The 21,158-nt window shown below is 41.6% G+C and overlaps 1 protein-coding gene across 8 annotated transcripts in view; it reads right to left on the reverse strand.

Moving 5' to 3' along the window:
* Positions 1-1,997: 1,997 nt before the first annotated feature.
* The window catches only part of LOC140733573 (putative Polycomb group protein ASXL2), a 195,953-nt gene continuing 176,792 nt past the window's right edge, over positions 1,998-21,158 (reverse strand). For all 8 annotated transcript variants that reach the window (XM_073057103.1, XM_073057100.1, XM_073057098.1 and 5 more), the window contains 3 exons: positions 17,233-17,338; positions 12,496-13,234; positions 1,998-6,795 (listed from right to left, as the gene is read on the reverse strand). In XM_073057103.1, the coding sequence (XP_072913204.1) occupies positions 4,249-6,795; positions 12,496-13,234; positions 17,233-17,338 (3,392 nt within the window). In that variant the 3' untranslated portion in view covers positions 1,998-4,248. The remainder of the gene's footprint in view (positions 6,796-12,495; positions 13,235-17,232; positions 17,339-21,158) is intronic.

A 21,158-nucleotide genomic window follows, 5' to 3' on the forward strand; every position in this document is an offset into this window, starting at 1 on the left:
CAAAAGTTGTTGGTGTGGATTGAAAAGAACACACGTTAAGGCTACAGATCAGATGGAAATTTGGATGGGGTGTTGGCAAATGGAATTTCATCCCAACAAGTGAAAGGTAACACATTATAAGTCAAATAGAGGCAGGATATGTTCAGTTAATGGCAAGGTGCAAAGGAATGGTGATGAATAGACCATAGTGCTTGCCTGTAAAGCTGTTGCAGATACAAGTCTATGAAGTGGCTCCCCAATTAAGATCCTAATCAGAAATAAATTACTATCTGCATTGTTGTTCAGTTACACAGATGAAACTGAAGTTGCTGAGTAAAACTTAATTATTCACAAACTGTAATCTTAAGATCTGTGCCACACCTATTTACAAAGGATGCTCATCAAGAGATGCAGATGATAAAAAAAGTCTTCACTCCCTCAACAGGAATGACAGAACCACATTGCAGATGAAATCTATTAAGGAATAGTGCTACAAATATTTCATAGCTCTATTCAACCAGTCTGTTTGGTCTGTAGTTATCCTTTGGCCTTTGTGCTTCCCTTGCAAATTGATTCACTTACCTAAATGCTACATGTTGTGTAAGGGAAGCTTCATTCCACAACACCACGTGCATTGCAACCATAGCTTCCTCCATCTTGTGCAGGCAGCAGCTTGGAAGTATTAAGTTTATGGTACTGGCATCATATTGTCAAATGTTCTGAGGTACAGTGAAAAGCTTTGTTTTCTTACCATCCAGACACATTGTGCTAGCTGGTGAGAAAGTGCAGTAGACAACTTAATTGTAAGGACTATGACAAACAGATTGAGAGATCAAGAATTGATCTTCAGCATATGAGAGATCCAGTCAGATAACAGTGGAGTAAAGGCTGTCCTTGAGTCAGGTGGGTGCACACTTTCAAGGTTTTGTAAGTTCTGCCCAATGGAAGGGCTGAGAAGAGAGAATGACTGGCATGGAAAAGGGCCCTGATTATATTGGCTGCTTTCTTCAGGCAGTGGGAGGTGTAGACAGCCAATGTTGTATTGAAATACTTCTGGCAATTTGTTACTTCATGCTAAAAAGCTTTTAAAGAACTAATTAGACATTGATAAACATATTCAGCGCATTTATGTTCAATATTATATTTTATCATCTTTTAATGAGAGTGAAGCTCCGACTGAATATTTATTACGCATCCAGATTTCCTTCTGAAAATAGCTATTAAGGTTCTAACACTTTAAATTTATGAATATTGTTTTCATAGACATAATTCCATTTATACATCAATTTGCCCACCAGGTGAGGAATAAAATTAACTTTAACAAACGTTACTGCCAACTTAATGATGCCAGATGAGAATGTCATGTAGTGGTATAAAAGGGTACAGTGGATTAATGCTGAACTCATATAAAACACACTGTTTGCAAATGTCCCTGGCTTTTCATTGCTAACTCATGTGGATGTGTGAGAGTGTACACACATTTAATAACAGATCAACACTGCACACAGTCAACATGGTCAGTGTGAAACAGTAGGTGAAATTTTAAGAGAGAATCTTGCTTTAAGTTCTGGATATTGAAATACTTGTGAGGCAAGGAAAGAAATCAAAAAGATAAGATCTTCTGTAAATGCTTAAGAGAATGATACCCCAAAGCAATCAGTAATCTGCTGCCTGCAGGTTCTATACTGCACCATAAATTCTTTTGTTGATTTCCATAAAAAATGACATGACATAACATTGGGTGAACTGTATAACCGAAATATCTAGCATTATCAGTTTCTTACTGCCAGTAAAAAGTATTATTCCTTCGCTAACAAAGATTTTGAAATGGATTACTCAGTGACTAGTGTCTAACACAAAAGATGAAAATACTTCCAGATCTAAAGTATACCTTTAGAATTTGCCCACAGTTTGCAGAACAGACCACATTAACAATATGATGACTAACAAAGAAACAATTGACAGGTGTGATTTTTGTCATAGATCGTACCATTCACTTCTGCTATTGCAAACACAAATGATATAACAGCCATCTTTATTTGCTGTTTATCTGGTGATAAAATACATTTCATACAGGAGCTATATTTCTAATATACATTCTCCATTAAAAGAACAGTTTCTTAATTTTAAGAGAAAAATATAATCTGTATCAAGAAAGACAATACCAGAAATAAAGATTCTATGTTTCTTTTTTTTAAAACAAGTGACATAATATATCAATAATTCAATTGCATCTATGACAAGAACATTGGTTGATACAGTTACAGTAAGTATGGAGTATTTTCCATGTTACTAACCATGCAACCTACTATTGGGTGAATTTTGTTTGGGAAGTAAATGTTAAATATTTTGCCACTTATTTTCTTTAAACATAAAATATGAAGTGCAACCAATATAAAGTAAGAATCATCTATTTCATTTTTAAATTCTTTAAAAAGTCTTTATTATTTTAAAATAGTGATTTCTATACTGGTATCTGTGAAAAAAATTACTGTCTTTTTTTTAAACTATATATCAGTCTAATTTATTTTTACATTTGCCCCATTATTAACTCAAAAGACCCTCCAAAAATTGCATGACAAAGGCAGAATATTAAAAAGTCTTTAAAGACAACAAAAGCATTGAAATCATGCTATTTTTACAACCTATTTTAAACCAAAACCAATAGAAATAATAAAAAAAAGTGTAGCTAGTCTTCAGTTAAGTGACAGTTAAGGGTGCTTTTTTTGCTTTATCACCCAACTGAAGTCTTATTTCCCTTGTACTGAATGGAAAAGGGTTTAAAAAAAAATCATACACTGTCGAGAAAGTGGGTTATTTAATTGGCCCCCTTTTTGGTGTTAAACTGCTTGGATCGTTGTCAACAGCTTCAAAAATCATAAAATGTCATCTGAAATCTCCAAATAACCACAGGCAATTGTATGTTAGCAGGTTTCACTAGTGTTGGTAAAAAGAGCTTTGGTGATTCCTGGTAATTAACCTCAAAGCCTAGATTTGGCTGTGGATGAAGGATTAAGGAAGGTTAGTATGCCAGTTCTTTGAATTTGCAACTGTGCTGTTTATTGCTGATATAATCAGTGATATGTTCTCTTGCTTGAGAGGCTGTAATATCTGTATTAAATGTTTGCCTTTCAGAAATTAAGAGCTTCACTTTTGTCATTTCACAGAAACACTGGACAAGTGGTACTCTATTTGAGGGCTTGGATCTGTATATTGTAACAGAGAATATTTTTTTTCCCACTGACATTCTGGGATGTAATTATTTTAATGCATACACTTAAATAAAATCATTAAAAATGAAGGTAATAATCTGGAATTTCTTCAGTGCCACTTACCCTGTAATTATTTCAGGAAATACAGATTAAAAATCTATTATAATTCACTTTAATTTTGTCATTGTCATTGGACTGATCATCAGAGGAGCGTAGAAATACTGTGAAAGAATATAAAATCTAATCATCCTGGGGTTTTCTTTATATGATGAAACCATGATGTAAATTTTATTGGCCATTGCCAAAGAACCTTCAGTTTATAATCTCGGCTTTTACTGATTGACAAACACAACCTGACAGCTTTTAAAATTTAATGCCTGATGGAGTTTCTCTTATTTAAAGTCAATAGTAATGCAGTTCATTCATTTTGCCTTAATTTCACATCAGCCATGATTTCTAGTTCAGAACAGACTTCAGAGATTTATGATTTTGGCTATATTTGGATATTGCAGCTGCGTTACCCATTTGCCAATCTCATAAGTGTAAAACTAAGTGCAGAGCAACTACCAAGCAGATTTAGATTTAAGTTGACAGACCGGCCATCCCTCGTGACAAGCCGAACATTTTTTACCCCGGTTAACGCTGGATGATTTGTCTCATTTCAGGGGAAAGGTAAATGAGCAGCAAATAGTGTTCACTGCCAATGCAAATTTCAAATATGCCTCATCAAATTAAGTTCATTAGTGGCCAAAACAGGGAGAAAAGGTAAAATACACTGGGCCCCTGTTAATATATGTGGGCATTTAAATAACATCAAACAAATTTTTATTAGTTACCCTGTTTGCTTCTGTTCAAAGTTTTGTTGAAAAAAATAGATGAATAATATCTGAACATGATCTTTAGTGCAAACTCTGTCTCACTTAACACATACCAGTCAAGCCTAGAACAAGGTGCCACTGTTAATAAAATCGATACAAATTTTTCCTGATTGTACATGTCTCTTGTGCATGGCATATGCCAGTTCAGGTAATGTTTTAAACAAAAGAAACCATGTTACCTATCGTACCACTAAACAGGAAACACATAACTTAGATGGTCCAATGCAGTCATCGTGACAAAATGCTCCACATCCTTTACACATAATCATGGCTTTAAGCCTACAATAACATTTGGAAGGCGAGTCCTCCATTTTGCCACCTTCAGAAAAAGTCTGGGCAGATTGGCCATGAGTGCTGGTATTTACTGACTGACCAGCAGGAAGTGTTGTCACAGTAACTGAGAATGACACCATATTTCCAGAGTTGTTTGAAACTTGGCTGTACACTGACATTCCTTTGACTATGGAGCAATGATTTACAGGTGAAACAGAAGGAATGTTGTTACTACCACTATGAACAGGTCTGAATGCAAACTGGGAACTTGCACGGTTTCCATAAGCAGGAATCTTTTGTTGATGCTGGGCAGACTGTTGAAATCCAACAGAGAAACTGGCTGCTTTGTTGGGATCCTGATGACTCTGCAACAGTTTGCCACCACCAGAATGAGCCAGATTTGACTGGGTTCCTTGATGGTGTTCTTTAAACACAGGTACACCAGCCACTTGGGCAGGAGGCAGTAAAGGAGTATTCTCCTTTCCTGTGTGTCTGTGTTCATGCACAACTGCTTCCTGCTTCAAACCCCCACTGGATAAGTAACCTGCCTGGGGACAGGAAACACTGTCACCCGCCTGGGTAGAGTCCTGCTCTGTCTTGATTACTGCAGACGGAGGATGACTGGACTCTGGTGTCTGCTGAGCACCAGCCTCGGCCGCTTTTGCCCTGCCTTCCTTCTGACAAGTTTCCGCCTGACCATTCAGAGCAACCTGAGGCTCCGAGGTCTGAGCATGTGCCTTCCTCCAGCTTTCAGAACCTCTCCCATAGGTTGCCGTATTAAGCAGGTAATGGCCAGACACTGCTGGCTTAAGGGCAGACTTTGTCCCCATCAAACCGAATCTTGATCTTTGACCCAAAGAGGCATCTCCAGAGGGGAAGCTGCTGATCTTGTACTGTAATGACTCTGACACAGCAGGCAGGCTTTGACCTGGCACGTTGCTCAGTATGGGTGGCAGAATTCGCTCCTGCGATCTGTTGAACAACTCTGATTGAATGCTGTCTTGATCAGAGTCCCTGCTTTGTGGCTCTTCACTGGTAGAACTGTCCTTTGAAGTCTGTTCAAACTGCTCCGGCTGAATCTGCTGAGCAATTGATTCAACACCGTGTTCTGTAATTGTCTGGAATCGTCTCCCTTTGATAAGATCAGTGGTTCCTTCACCAGACCTGTGAATCACAGTGGTAGCACTTCCCACAGTGACAGATACCAACAATGCTCCATCAGAACATGCCCTCATTTTATCACTTGGCGGTAACTGGTACACAGGTTTCATCTCTGCTTTGGTCAGCGTCTTAGGCAGAAATTGCTCCAGAGGCAGCTCTTTTCCTTGGAGCAATTGCGTCACCAGTGGATTGTTTGCAGGGATAGACAAGCTGGGTTTTGGCATGGTTTCCACTTGCGCTTTAAGGCTGGCTGCATTCTGTGAGGTGCAAAGTAATGGCGTGGATGCAACCGATGTAACAAAACAGCTCTCTACATTCACAATGGCTTCAGAAACTGGAGGGGCCACCTTTAAAGTCCCAGTTGTGCCTCTGGCTGCTACCGTATTACAACTACCTGCTGTGGTGAAGACGCTGGCTGAAGATGCCAGCTGGAGGTTCTTTTGTGCATCAAATGACAGGGGTGGCAGCTGGGTTTCAGCAGGTTGCTTTCTGTCCACATTCGATTCTCTGTTACTGGAACCTATCGAAGGGTGTTCATTACCCCCTTCGCCCGGTTTATTGTGCACTGTAAAATTTCCTGAGCTTTGAGTTTCTGCCCTTGCATATTCTGAATCTTTGAAAGCAGGTGCAAGTTTCAAGACTTCTCTCAAAGTTGGACTGGAAACCTGGTTTACAGTGTGTGCCTGAAAAAGGGCAGGAGAAGTTTTACTTGCAGCAATACCTGCCGTCAGTGGGGCCGCCTGCGAAGGAGCTCGCACAGCGACCGATACTGCTTCATCTGCACTTGGTGATGTTAATGCTGGTGTTGATAGGGATGCGGGTTTGCTGGGGTCCATGTCGCTGACTGCAGATCTGCACTGTGCCACGGCAGCCGGCTGTAATTGTGCTCTCGGATCCACACCGGCTCCTGCCTCGCTCGTCGCCTCCGAACTCGATTTAGGTTGCTCTCTTGGAGAAACAAACAGGGGACCTCCAGTACCTCTCCTGCCTCCAGTTCTGTCCAGGTCCAGTGCACTCCACTGTCCTGAGTTCCTATGGCTCCCTGTCCCAGCGAGCGCACCTCCTCCACCTCCACTCCCTCCTCCCGGACCCGGGCCCGGAACGGCTCCACCTGCGGCTGCGGCAGCTGCGGCTGCTGCGTGCTGTGCTTTGGCGAGTTGAGCTTTAGCTTTGATGTCGGCCAGAGTCCTGGCTGAGGTTCTCCCTGGACTAGTGACGGGCAGTGGGAAAGTGGCCCTTGGAGAGACCTGACCAGTTGGGGTTTGTACGGGTCTGATCCTTGAGACTGGTATCTGTTAAGAATGAAAAAAAAACACAACGTTAAGGGAGTATTAAATGCATGTGAATTGCTTGCCTAATTATGGGTGGAATCAATGTTTGTTCTTAAAATTTCTTTGTCAAAGTTTCATTAATAAAGCTTTTCAGTCCTTGAATTAAAATGTGTAAACACATAGTTTCTGCCATGGGAAAACATATGAAGTTCAAAATCTTCTGCTCATTCCTTAGATTCTCAAGCCATACAGTCATAGATTAATACTGCATAGCAACAGAACCTTAAACCCAATGGTCCAGTCCACACTGACCATAGAAAGCATCCTATCCGGATGATATGGCAACTGCACTGCCCAAGATGCATGAAGTTGAAGAGAGTTGTGAACACAGCCCAGCCTATCATGCAAACCAGCCTCCATTTCATTGACTTGGTTGACATTTTGCTTCCTCGGGAAAGCAGCCAGCATAATCAAAAACCCCTCCAGCCCAGTTACTCCCCCTTCTTCCTTCCTTTGGACAGATGGTGCTAACGTGAGAACATGTAACAACAGCATAGAAGCTGCCTTTGAGCCCTGTGGGTCAAGAGTCTTGGATGGGCCTCTTTTATGACAAAGATGAACTCTTGATTGCTAAATCCACCTTGTCGAGGCCCTTGCACTTTATATATCCACCTGCAGTGCACTCACTCTGTAAGTGTACCGCTTCATTATACATACATCATTCTACCTTACGGAAAATTAGTTTATTATTACCAAATGTACTGAGGGTACGGTGAAAAATTTGTCTTGCATACCATCCGTCTAGATCAATTAATTACAAACAATAACGGAATATAGAATATTGTCTTACAGTTACAGAGAAAGTGCAGTGCAAGTGGACAAGAAGGTGCAAGACCATAAGAAATAGATCGGGGTCAAGAGTCCATCTTATCGTACGAGGGAACTGTTCAAAAGCCTTATAAGAGCAGGATGGAAGCTGTCCTTGAGCCACGTTCTCAAGTTTTAGTATCTTCCATCTGCCTGATGGGAAGAGAATATTTAGGTCCTTTGATTAGGCTGGCTGCTTCACTGAAACATAAAGATGACAGGGACCATAGAAGGTAGCTGGTTTCTGTGCCCATAGCTCTCTGCAGTACACAACTCTCTGCATGGAATGGTCTGTCTGGATGGCATTACAAACTAAATCTTATCACTCTATCTTGGCACACGTCAATCAGAGTCAGGTCTGATATCACTGGCAGATGTCGAGAAATTTGTTGTCTTTGTGACAGCAGCACTATGCAATACATGATAGCAGAAAAAAGTGAATAGCTATAAATACACACACACACACACACAAATATAATAATGAGTAAATTAGTGCAAAAATGAAAATTAAACTAAATTTAAGGGTTCAATGTCCATTCAGAAATTGGAAGCAGCTGTTTCTGAATTCGTGATTGTGGGTGTCTTCAGGCTTCTGTACCTCCTGCCTGATGGTAGCAATGAGAACAAGGCACGACCTAGGTGATGGGGGTCCTTAATGATGGATGCTGCCCTTTTGAGGCAAAGCTCCTTGAAGATGCCCTGAACAATAGCAAATCAATGGCCATTTTACACTCATTCTACAATGATTCCATTTCAGTCTCTTCATATTCCCATCACCTCAACCCATTCTCTACCAATCACCTAAAGGTGAACTTACAGTGGCCAATTAACTTACTGATCAGAATTTGTTTGGGATGTGGGAGAAAATAAAAGTACCTGGAAGAAATTCATGTAGTCGGAGAAAGAATAAAAAATTCTACACAGACAGTACCAGTGATCAGGATTGAACCCAGGTCACTGGAAATGAAAGACAGCAGCTCTGTCAACTGCACCACTGTGCTCAATGGGTCTCTGTGAAATTAATTAAAGCTAAATTATATAATGCATTTTGATTCTTGGGGTTTATAAATAGAACTTCAGAAACCACAAACTGGGACATCAGAACAAACTTAAGTCAGTCAAGTATGGTCGTTAATTCTAAGCAGTACACTTTCTGAAGGATGTCACAATCCTGAGGTGTCTGCGTTGGAGATGGGAAAATATATGAATGAATTCCAGTGAGGCACAAATTATAGAAAATGCATCTAATCTCCTCAGTGCAGAGGAGATTAAATCGAGCTTTGACATAAGTGCCTGAATCACAGATGGTTCAGGAGAAAGTGTTTTCAATGACAGAAGTTAAAGACACCGATCAAAGGCAGACTAGTCATTGATAATGCTGCTTAAAAGTTTTCACCTTCAAAGATAGTGGAGGAATTTTCAATTATAATTTACAAAAGGGAGTTAGAAAAATGTTGGTAAAAAAGGAAGGTTTGCAGGACTTGAGAAAAAGAACATGCGAGTGGGACAAATTGAATAGCTGTTTTGAAAAAGTTGGTAGAAGCGCACTGCACCAAAAATCAGAAACAAGAATCAGTGTAATGTGAAAGTTTTTTTTGGACTGGAGTTGAATTCCCCAAGATCAGCAGTCAGCAGAGTGTGTGACTTCAAAAAGATGCAGATAGTCCATTGAATACATAGCAGACAGAGGTTAAAACCAGGAATTTTCAGTAGGGAGAAGGAGGAATGGCAACATGATGGCAGAGTTCCAAAGTGGAGGCTGGAACATAGAGATAACATTTGTTATCTGCGTTAACAGATAATTGAAGGTGCACAGGAGGTGGAGAAAGTAGACTTTCTAGAAAGTAGAAGGGATCCTAATCTAATTAACTGGAGCAAGCAGTACAAAAGCAGATTACATTGAACCTGAATAAACTACCTGTAATTGCCCTCCACTTTTGATCATGGCAGTATTGGAAAGATGTGAGGCCCGAGAGGCAGACATTGAGGACAGAGACACAAAGAGGGTGGCAGGTGAGAGGGATGGATTGGCACGGAGAGGTGACGAGGAGGGTGTTGGGATGGGTCACGCAGAGGGGCAATGAGCAAGAAAAGTAGAAAAATAGATTCACTTCAGTGGTTGTAGGACAATGGACTTGAACAACTTAAACAGAATAGAGAAGTTAGTAATGACTTTGGAATAGAGAAGGTTGGGATGTGCCTTGAGAGTAGTTCAAAATAATTAACAATCTAAACAGAATACATATAAAGACAAGAAAATCTCCAGATGCTGGAAATCCAAGCAACAGACATAAAATGCTGGAGGAACTCAGCAGCCCAGGCAGCATCTCTGGAAAAGAGTAAACAGTCCACATTTCAGGCCGTGACCCTTCATCAAAACTGGGGAAAAAGATGAGAAGTTAGAGCATGGAGGTGGGGAAGATGATAGGTGAAACCGGGAGAGGGGGAGGCGTGAAGTAAAGAGCTGGGAAGTTGATTGGTGAAAGAGAGAAAGGGCTGAAAAAGGAGGAATCTGCTAGGAGCCGGGTAGCAGACCAGAGAAGAATGGGAAAGAGGAGGACCACCAGAGGGAGGTGTTGGGCAGGTAAGGAGATGAGAGAGGGAAATGGAAATGGGGAATGGTGAAGGTGGGGGGCAATTACTGGAAGTTTGAGAAATTGATCTTCATGCCATCAGGTTGGAGGCTACCCAGGTGGAATACAAGGTGTTGTTCCACCAACCTGAGAGTGGCCTCATTGCAGCGGTAGAGGAGGCCACAGACTGACATGTCGGAATGGGGATGGGAAGTAGAATTGAAATGTGTGGAGATCCTGCTTTCTCTGGTGGATGGAGCATAGGTGCTCAGCCAAGTTGTCTCCCAATCTACCTCGGGTCTCACCGATATATAGGAAGCCACACTGGGAGCACCGGATACAGGAGGTGACCATAACAGACTCACAGGTGAGGTGTTGCATTACCTGGAAGGACAGCTTGGGGTTCTGAATAGGTATGAGTAAGGACATGTAGGGGCAGGTATGGAACTTGTTCTGCTTGCAAGGATTAATACCAGGAGGGAGACACAGTGGGGAGGAATGAATGGACAAGGGAACCACGTAGGGAGCAATCCTTGCGGATAGTAAGTGGGGGGGGGGGGGTGGGGGAGGGAAAAATGTGCTTGGTGGTGGGATCCTGTTGGAGATGGCGGAAGTTACAGAGAATTATGTGCTGGACACGGAGGCTGCTGAGATGGTAGGTGAGGGCAAGAGGAACCATATCCCTGGTAGAGTGGCAGGAGGATGAGGTAAGAGCAGACATGCAGACATGTGTGAAATGGAAGTGATGCATGTGAGGGCAGTGTTAATGGTGGAGGAAGGAAGCCCCCTTTCTTTGAAGGAGGAAGACATTAATTAGTTCTGGAATGAAAAGTCTCATCCTGAGAGCAGACGTGGCAGAGATGGAGGAACTAAGGGAAGGGGATGGTATTTTTACAAGTGACAGGGTGGAAATAGGTATAGTCCAGGTAGCTGTGAGAATCAGTGGATTCTCACTGATATATTCTCACAGTCAATAAAAGATATCAGTAAATAGACTGTCTCCAGGGACAGAGAGATCGAGAACGGGGAGGGAGATATCAGAAATGGAGCAGGTAAATTTGAGGGCAGGGTGGAAGTTGGAAGCAATGTTGATGAAGTCGACGAGCTCAGCACGGATGCAGGAAGCAGCAGCAACGCGATGTTTCACAGGAAAAGCTGAGGAGTGATACTGGTGTAGGCTTTTGGAACGTAGACTGTAGCTGACAAAAGGCAGGCATAGCTGGGACTCATGTGAGTGCCCATGACTACACCTGTTTGGAGGAAGTGGGAGGAGCCAAAGGAGGAATTATTGAGAGTGAGCACCAGTTCTCCCAGATGGAGGAGAGTGGTGGTGGAGGGGAACAGGTCAGGTTTGTTTCCTAGAAAGAGGTCGAGAGCTTTAAGGCCCTCCTGATGGGGGAAGGAGGTTGGTGGCAGTGGATGGGAGATACCCAGAGTTAATAAGGTCGCTGTTGGTGCGGGAGACAATGAGTTGCTGCATCTTAGTAGGGTCCTGTTCGAGGGGTTAAGTCAGAGGAGGTGCCTGAGAGTTGTTGTCCAGCCTCAGCAAGGTAGAGGTCAGTCTGCCAGACTACTACAGCACCCTCCCCCCACCCACCTTATCTGTGGGCTTGATGGTGAGGTTAGGATTAATGCAGAAAGAGTGAAGAGCAGTGCCTTCGGAAGGAGTGAAGTTAGAACTGGTGAGAGGAGTGTTAAAGTCGAGACGGTTAATGTCTCATTGGCAATTAGCAATAAAAACATCCAGAGCAGGCAGCACATAGAAACCCTGTTCCCACTGAAGAAAGGTGAAGTGTGAGGAACTAAACTTAAAAGTGATTGGCAAACTTGTAAAGAGTGACTCAAAGATGCAAAAAAGAAGCCAGACGTTGTTGTGGTCTTAATTTCACAGCTTGCAAGGCCGTGGAATCAATGTTTTTTGTTGTTTCCAAAAAGTTTAACCAGAAATCTGACAGGAAAAATGCAGAGTTAATGGTAACAGATGGGCAATAAGACTGACTATAGTCAGAGTAAAGACATCTTATTTTGTAATGATTCCATGGTTCAATGATAGAATTTTTGTTGCTTCATTCTATGATTTCTTGCATTATTTCTGGCTATAAAACATAACTTTGTAAATTATAAGTGCGATTTTACCCAATATGCCAATAATTGCCAAACTCAGCTAGAAGTGTAAGAAAAATCCCTTTAACTGAGTCAATAGCTTAAGTTCTATTATGTACACCCATACCTCTCCCTAACTATACCAGGTGCAACTCCTCTGAAGTATGATTTTAAGTACCTTAAGAGGTGGGACTTTGGGTTCTTCTGGCTCAGTTTCGTTCCTGGGAAAGTCCTTAGGTGGGGTCCGAAATAACAGATGATCCACAACTCGAGGCTTTTTCTCAGGGCTGAGCACAGATTCTCGGTCATTGGTAGACTTCCTCTTCAGACCCTCTGCAGTAACTTCCATTTCCTCTGTAGAAGACATTTTTACAAGCTGGTCTTGTTTAGAAAGCTCATGGGCTTTGCTCTCCACAGATTCAGCAGTCTCAGATTTTTTATTTTCACTTGCATCCAAGCTTTCCAATTTGGGTTGCACTTTGGACTCAGTTTGCTCCACTTCTGGTTTAACTACCATGACTTTAGGCTCTGGGGAGACAACACAGCTTGTTCCCATTGCTTGATTATCCTGCTTCAGTGCTGAAGTACTCTGAGCGTGCTCCACCTTTACCTCAGACACGGTACTGATCTCAGAGGAGTTTTCTTCAGGATTTTTAATAATTGAAGATTTGGTTTTACGTTGCTCTGAAGACACAGGTGATTTCTCATTTTCTTCAGTCTTGTCTTCTTTCAGCATTCTTATTTCTTTGGTTCCTGTCTTGTCGTCCTTTTCTCCTTTTGCTTCAGTCTGTGTCCCAGCCTTGCGAGAGGTATCATGTGCAGCCAACTGGATAGGGCTTTGTTTGGATGCGGGACGATCCTCCGAATTATTTGTTACTGCAGTCAGCTTTTCTGAGTCTTCCAGACTTATCCCAGAGCTGCAAAATTAAAAGAGATCGAAAACCACAAACAATTTTTAAATTGGTATTTTCAAGCATGTGGAGGGGAAGTAAATAACACTAATGATTGTAAAAAAAAATGTAAACACCCTCAGATGATTGATGTTGCTCCTTTCCTCGCCCTGTGGCACATCGGGTGGCAATTTTGCTGTTTCTTTAGCATTTGTCTTTTTTTTATGAAGCCCAGTTGCTAGCTCTATGCTCAACCTAGCACAGATGGAAAGCGTGCAAGGAGTTTGAACCCGGGACTGCTCGCCTCGATGTCCGGTGGAATGCCACCACACCACTGGCCAACTACCCTCAGATTGTTAGATGTATTTTGGAAAATATGTGATGTACCAGTAAGTGAGGAAACCCCCTGGTGAAAATGACTATTATATTCATATTCTGACCAAGTGGACAAGAAACACACTCATGTACTTTTTGAAGAAAACTAGACATTATAAGCTCCCTCTTAAAGGGGTACCAGGAAAATGCTGAATACATTTTCTTCTGCTAACTTGGAATATCCATTTCTAGTTTACATCTCTGGTATAGAATAGCTCTGGATAATAGACTCATGGCCTAGAGAGGAAGTTACAGGGCCACAGAGCAGTAGAGTGAGTCTATGGTGACCAAGGTGCACACCCAGCTAGCCCCAATTCCCTGTGTTTGGCTCACATCCCTCGAAGCCAGGGGTTCCCAACCTGGGGTCCACAGGCGCCTCAGTTAATGGTAAAGGCCATGGCTTAAAAAAGGTTGGGAACTGCTGCTCTAAGCTCTGTCCTTTAATGTACCTATCAAGTGCTTCTGAAATGACACTATGGTACCTGCTTCATTCACTTCTTCTGGCCACTCATCCCATATGCTCACCATCCTCTGCAGAAAAAAATTCCCAATGTCCCTTCTAAATCCTTCCCCTCTCAATCCAAATCTATGCTCCTAGTTCTGGATTCCCCTACCACGGGGAAAAGGCAATTTTGTCCATCTTATCTAAGCCTCTCATAATCATAAACATTTCTATAAGGCTGCCCCTCAGTCTCCAAAGTTCCAGGGAATAAAGACAAAGCCTGGTCAGCCTCTCTCTAGAACTCAGGCCCTCTAGTTTTGGCAAATTCCTTGCAAGTCTTTTCTGTATCCTTTCCTGTAACATGGTGACCAGAACTGTACACAATACTCCATGTGCTGCCTCACCAATGACTCGTACAATAGAACCATAATGTCCCAACACTGTACTCAGGGCCCTGACAGATGAAGGCCAGCATGGTAAGAGCCTTTTTCCATCATTGGAACAGAAACAATGGGCCAAATGGCCTAATACAGCTCCTGTGTTCATGGTCTACCTTGTCAACTTGTGGCACTGCTTTCAATGAAAAATACACCTGTACTCCTCCGTTCCACTGTACTCCCCATTGCCCTACTATTCACATTTTAAGTCCTACACTGGTTTGACTTTCAAAAATGCATCACAACACACTTTGGCGTATGAAATCCATATGCTTCTCCTCAGTCCATTTTTCTAACTGATCAAGATTTCCTTGTCATCTACAATAACCAAATTCACCTAACTGTGTGTCATCCATAAACTTACTGACCAAGCTTTGTGCATTTGCATTCAAGTCAGTAGAGGGCAACATGGGTTCCAACACCAGGCCACGTGGTATACCACTAGTTATCCAAAGCGAAACCTTCACCCACCACACTCTTCTTCGCACTGCCAAGCCAATTATGAATTCACCTACTGAGCTCTCCCTGATTCCACAGAGCTCAACCTTCCAGACCAGCCTACCAAGTAGAGCCTTGCTAAAATCCAAATAGGCAACATCCACAATCCTACCCTCAATAATCCAACATCCACTGTTCTACCTCTTCAAAGGTCTCAAAGGTTCATCAAGCACAACTTCCCACGCACAAAGCCATGCTGACTCCTCCTAATCAGACTCTATCTATCCAATTGTTGGTAGGTCCTGCCCTTGGAATTCCTTTGGGTAACTTTCCCACCACTGACGCCAGGTTGAACAGTCTGTAGGTCCCTAGCTTGGATACAGTGGCCTAGGAAACTTCCCTAGACACATTTCACAAATTCCACCCTGTGTAAGTGCTGAACACTCTTGGTGGCTTGGTCAATACTGGGAGACCCCCCCCCCCCCCACCCTTTCTAGCTTGACCCATAGGGCTTCACTAGATGATTCCCTAAGAATATCTTCTCTAAGTATTGCTGTTATATTCTTCCTTAACAAAAGGCTACACCATCTCCTTGGCTATCTGTACCTCTGTCGTGCCTGTAGCACCTGTATCCTGGAATGCTGAGCTTCCAGCCCTGCCCTTTCCTTAGTCACGTTTCTGTTTTCTCTCAGACAGGATGAAGAGGTCAATACTCCCCAATGCCATTAGGCTTTACAATTCTACCGCCAGGACTTAAGAACTTTTTAAAGCTATTATTAATGCTTTTTGAGATGGTGATTTAGATGCATATCATATTTTTTTTACTGAGTTAAGTATTGTATGTAATTAGTTTTGCTACAACAAGTGTATGGGACATTGGAAAAAAGTTGAATTTCCCCATGGGGATGAATAAAGTATCTATCTATCTATCTAACATCCTAGTCCTCAGAGCCAATCCAAGCTGAGTTCGTCTTCTTAACCTTTTATATCTTGAACACTGAAATAAACACAGTTTAACTGAGTATTCCTCTCCCTGCCTTTGCTGTGCTCTGGTTATTCTGATTACTAAACTTGCTCTCACAACCCTCTGCTTTATCCTATGACTTGCTCCTGCTCAGAGTCCCATTCTTCTGGCAATTCAGTTTAAACCTTCCTGTGTAGCAACCTGTCACCTTTGTACAGATGCCCTTACCCTAGAAGAAACCCCTATTGTCCAAGAACCTGAACCTGCTTATCAACCATGAATTAATCTGGCCTATCCTTCTGTTTCTGACCTTACTAGTGTAAGGTGAAACTAGCACTTGATATTGTCATAGAATCATAGAGTATTACAGCACAGAAACAGGCCTTTTGGCCCTTCTTGGCTGTGCCGAACCATTTTTCTGTCTAGTCCCACTGACCTGCACCTGGCCCATATCCCTCCATACACCTCTCATCCATGTACCTGTCCAAGTTTTTCTTAAATGTTAAAAGTGAGCCCACATTTACCACTTCATCTGGCAGCTCATTCCACACTCCCACTACTCTCTGTGTGAAGAAGCCCCCCCCCCCCAATGTTCCTTTTAAACTTTTCCCCCTTCACCCTTAACCCATGACCTCTGGTTTTTTTCTCCCCTAGCCTCAATGGAAAAAGCCTGCTTGCATTCACTCTATCTATACCCATCATAATTTTATATACCTCTATCAAATCTCCCCTCATTCTTCTATACTCCAGGGAATAAAGTCCTAGCCTCTTCAAGCTTTCTCTGTAACTCAGTTTCTCAAGTCATGGCAACATCTTTGTAAACCTTCTCTGCACTCTTTCAACCTTATTAATATCCTTCCTGTAATTTGGTGACCAAAACTGCACACAATACTCCAAATTCAGCCTCAGCAATGCCTTATACAACCTCACCATAACATTCCAACTCTTATACTCAATACTTTGATTTATAAAGGCCAATGTACGAAAAGCTCTCTTTACTACCTTATCTATCTGTGACGCCACTGTTAGGGAATTTTGTATCTGTATTCCTAGATCGCTCTGTTCTACTGCACTCCTCAGTGCCCTACCATTGTCCTTAAACAATATCACAGTTAATGTTCAAATTAATTAAAATTATATTAGACAGTTATTTTTCTATTGAAGAAATGTTTCATTTATATTTCACAAAGGAAGATTATTTTTTATTTAAAAGGATTGGCTCATGGTGCTAATTTTGTGACAAAACCTGCAGTACTATAGCACCTGAACAGGAATAGCTTGCCATAAAGTAAAGGACATATTCCCTTTAACTTATAGATAACTTCAATACAAGGCAAAGAATGGTTTAAAATTTGAAAAAGTTTCTTACTTTTGACCATAATAATTTTCAAAAAAAATTTCTTTCCATTGTTCCACCTTCTTTTCTTTCTCTATCTCTTGTCGTATTCTCAGCTGCATCTCTGGAGTGAACTCTCCTGAAGATAAATAAATAGTTAACAGATTAATATGCTGTATGATACACACTGAAAAGTCATAAAAATGTTCTCATCACCAGCCAGCTATACAGAAGTATAATTAGAAAATGGAGCATAAAATGTTCTGACTTGCCTATGCAGACACTGAAATCAAAATTCTGGACCATTTAATCAAATAGATGATTCAAATTTTCATTTGAGTGACAAACCCTGATATTTTAACCCTGAAACAGATTCTATTAACCATAGTGAATACCAGTTGGCTAGATTTTGTTTGCATTTGCAAAGAATACAAGAATTTATTTTGAAATAGGGCAACATAGATTAGGATCAATGATAAAAATATTCAAACATATAAATATATTACAGATATTATGACAGTCCTCACAGTAAAGACATTATCGAATGGAGCTAAACATTGTCTATCTGGATGGAACTGAAAGATTCCAGCAGTCTGAATACCGTTTCCATGACCACAGGCCGGATACAACTTTAAGTAACAAAAAACAAATCAGAATACAAGATTATTTCTTCAGATCAAATATAAACTGAAACCACTTGACTCTCAATAATTCTCTTGAAGTAACTTCAGTTTAGCATATTAAGCCTGGAGCAGAACAATTCATCACCTTAGCAGCTTTACAAGATTGCTTAGTCTTAGATGGTAAATACAACTTACATGTACTTACTTTTCCAAAAGCCATGCTTTAAAACAACTTAAATGCACTTTACACAAAAAAATGATTAAAAATTTAAACTTTCAATCACTAATCTGAATATAAATGAGCTGAAACAGAATATCTAGGTCCACAAGAAATGTTTTGTCATTCTGGGAGATAAATAGTCAATACAAAAGACTGAAATTCATCTCCATTGTTCAAGGGTGCTAACAACACTTATTTTAGACAGGTTAATGGTGTTCCTAAAATAGCAGAGAGAGGAATTTCAAAGGCATGCATACTCCTGGAATATTAATTTCTCACATCATAATTCCTCTGTGACTTGGGATGAAGTGCATCATGAAGTAACAAATGGTAACTCAGCAAGTAAACATCAGAACATCTTCAAGAGGAGACATCTCAGGAAGAGTATATCTACCACCAGGGATGCCCTACCACGCACCTCATTTGGCTCTGCTCTCTTCAAGATGACTTCATCAGGCTAGAGACAGACATAGTCCTGAAGCAGGGTCTCGGCCCATATTGTTGACAGTTTATTCACTTCTATTGATGTTATCTGGTCAGCTGAGTTCTGCCAGCATTTTGTGTGTGCAGTAGTGGAAAAAGAACCTGAAGACCTACAACTCAAGGTTCAACAACAACTCCTTTTCCACTGCTATCCAGGTTCTGAAACTGACCTGAAAAACCTTTACACTATATATATATGTACATACACACACACTAGATATTGACCTTTACCAAACAGGTAGATGGGTGAATGCTCACTATAAAAAGCAATGCTCTGGCACCAATTGATGCCACATTCATATTTAAGTTTGAATACACATTATTTCTTAAGATATCATCCTGCTTTAATTGCCAATATTGCTCCTGATTATATAAAAAACAACTAACCAGCAGAAACATGGCATGCAGCAATACGCTGATGTATTTGGAACTTATTGTTTCCTTTTGGTAAATGTACGTTTTTAGTACATTTATTACAGGCAAGGTAGTCTGAGAAAGTATGGATTTAAAAAATGAATATGTGATAAACTAATGAGTTAAAAGAAGAAAGAATGCAATAGCTTTCCCCAGATTGTTTCATAAAGTACGAAAGGCTCCAATCCGTTGAGTGTTGAATTTAAGCTTAAAACAAGGATGAAACAAAATCAATTCTATTATTTGAAAAATGTGTTTAGTCCAAATTTTCCTCAGTACTTCTCTACTTATTTTATGCATCTTCAAGTATATACTAATACCATTTGCTATGTAAATGTAAAAGGTATAAAACCATAAGATATAGGAGCAGAATTAGGCCATTTGGTCCATCATGTCTGCTCTGCCATTTCATCATGGCTGATCCAATTTTCCTCAGACCCAATCTCCTGCCTTCTCACTGTAACCCTTAATGCCTGATCAATCAAGAATCTATCTACCTTTGCCTTAAATGTGCATAGACTTTGCCTCCACAGCTGCCTGTGGCAAAGAATTCCACAGATTCACCACTCTCTGGCTGAAGAAATTCCTCATCTCCGTTCTAAAAGCACACCCCTCTATTCTGAGGCTCTATTCTCTGGTCTTCGACTCTCCCACCATAGGAAAACATCTTCTCCACATCCACTTCATCAAGGCCTTTCACCATTTGATAGATTTCAATGAGGTCACCCCTCATTCTTCTGAATTCCAATGAATACAAGCCCAGAGCCATCAAACGCTCTTCATATGACAAGCCATTCAATCCTGGAATCAGTTTAGTGAACTTCCTTTGAACCCTCTCCAGTTTCAACACATCATTTCTAAGGTAAGGCACCCAAAACTGCTCACAATACTCCAAGTGAGAGCTCACCAGTGCTTTATAAAGTCTCAACGGTACATCCATATGTTGCATGGTCGGGTGGTCGGCGACTAAACCGACTCTCCACCAGGCTTGCCTGGTGAGGAGGGAGGCTAGATACCCTGCAGGACGAAAAACAAGACCTGTCAAGGGGCGATTAACCCTCTCGTAGGGTCAACAGCCATCTAGCAAACATGTGCCGTGAAGTGTGGAAAGGGTATCCCTTGCATCGAAGCTTGGTCTGGCCATTCACTGCAACAGAACTTCCCCCAGCAGTCTTGGAGCCTACCATGTCGCTGGATCTGGGAGAGGATATCAAGAGGGTGGGTCTGGACCTGTGCAACCCCCTACTCACCTAAAATCCATTCACGCACACGCTGTTCCTTTCCGAGAAGTGGGGTATCCTGAAACCCCACTAACTGACTGACCCTCTCCATCATCATCCTGGGGAGAGAGGGGGAGGGAGGGAGAGAGAGGGAGGGAGGGGGTGAGGGAGGGAGAGGGAGAGAGGGAGAGAGAGAGAGGGAGGGAGGGGGTGAGGGAGGGAGAGAGGGAGGGAGGGAGGGGGTGAGGGAGGGAGAGAGGGAGAGAGAGAGAGAGGGAGACAGACAAACACACACATCCATATTTAGAGCTTACTTCCAATAATCTTGTTGAGAACTACATATTTTTTTTCTTTGTGTGGTTTAACAGCATAGTGGTGTGCACAAAAGTGCATAACCTGCGTGCAGGAATGTGAACACTAGTTTTAACATGACAATTTCTACAGTATTCAAATATTTTTGCTCCTCTTTCTGTAGTGTTATCACCAATATTCCCACAATTGCATTTACGTTTCCTAGTGGCTTCATTACTCTATTGACCCTGCAGTACCAACCATATTCCACACTATTGCCAATCTCTGTGCCTTTACCATGAGTCTCCTGCCCTATGTGGGAGGAGAACCCTTACATATCTCACCTTCTGACTAGGTAGATTAGGATAATTTACCTGCGTTGGAAGATGTGTTAATATATCTACACACTAAGAGCATCGAGGAGACACACTCACTATTCTCTAGATGCAGCTCAACAGGGTTTTTGACATTAAGAGATATGGGTTTATTACATGAAAGTGCTACCAAAGTAAAAGATTGGCCATAATTTTCATGATTGCCAGAGCAGACAGGAGGGGCCAAATGGCCCTCTCTTGCTTTCATTAAAGGCGATCAGAAGTCCCTGACAGCAGCCTTTCTTGTCAGGTAGCCAAAGAGCAAGCTGTTCCAGCAGCCAAGTTTTAGAGTGCATTTGTTTCGCTATATATTTGTATGTTTCAGATTAAACTT

This window comes from Hemitrygon akajei, chromosome 9 (genome assembly GCF_048418815.1).
Source record: "Hemitrygon akajei chromosome 9, sHemAka1.3, whole genome shotgun sequence".
Taxonomy (NCBI): Eukaryota; Metazoa; Chordata; class Chondrichthyes; order Myliobatiformes; family Dasyatidae; genus Hemitrygon; species Hemitrygon akajei.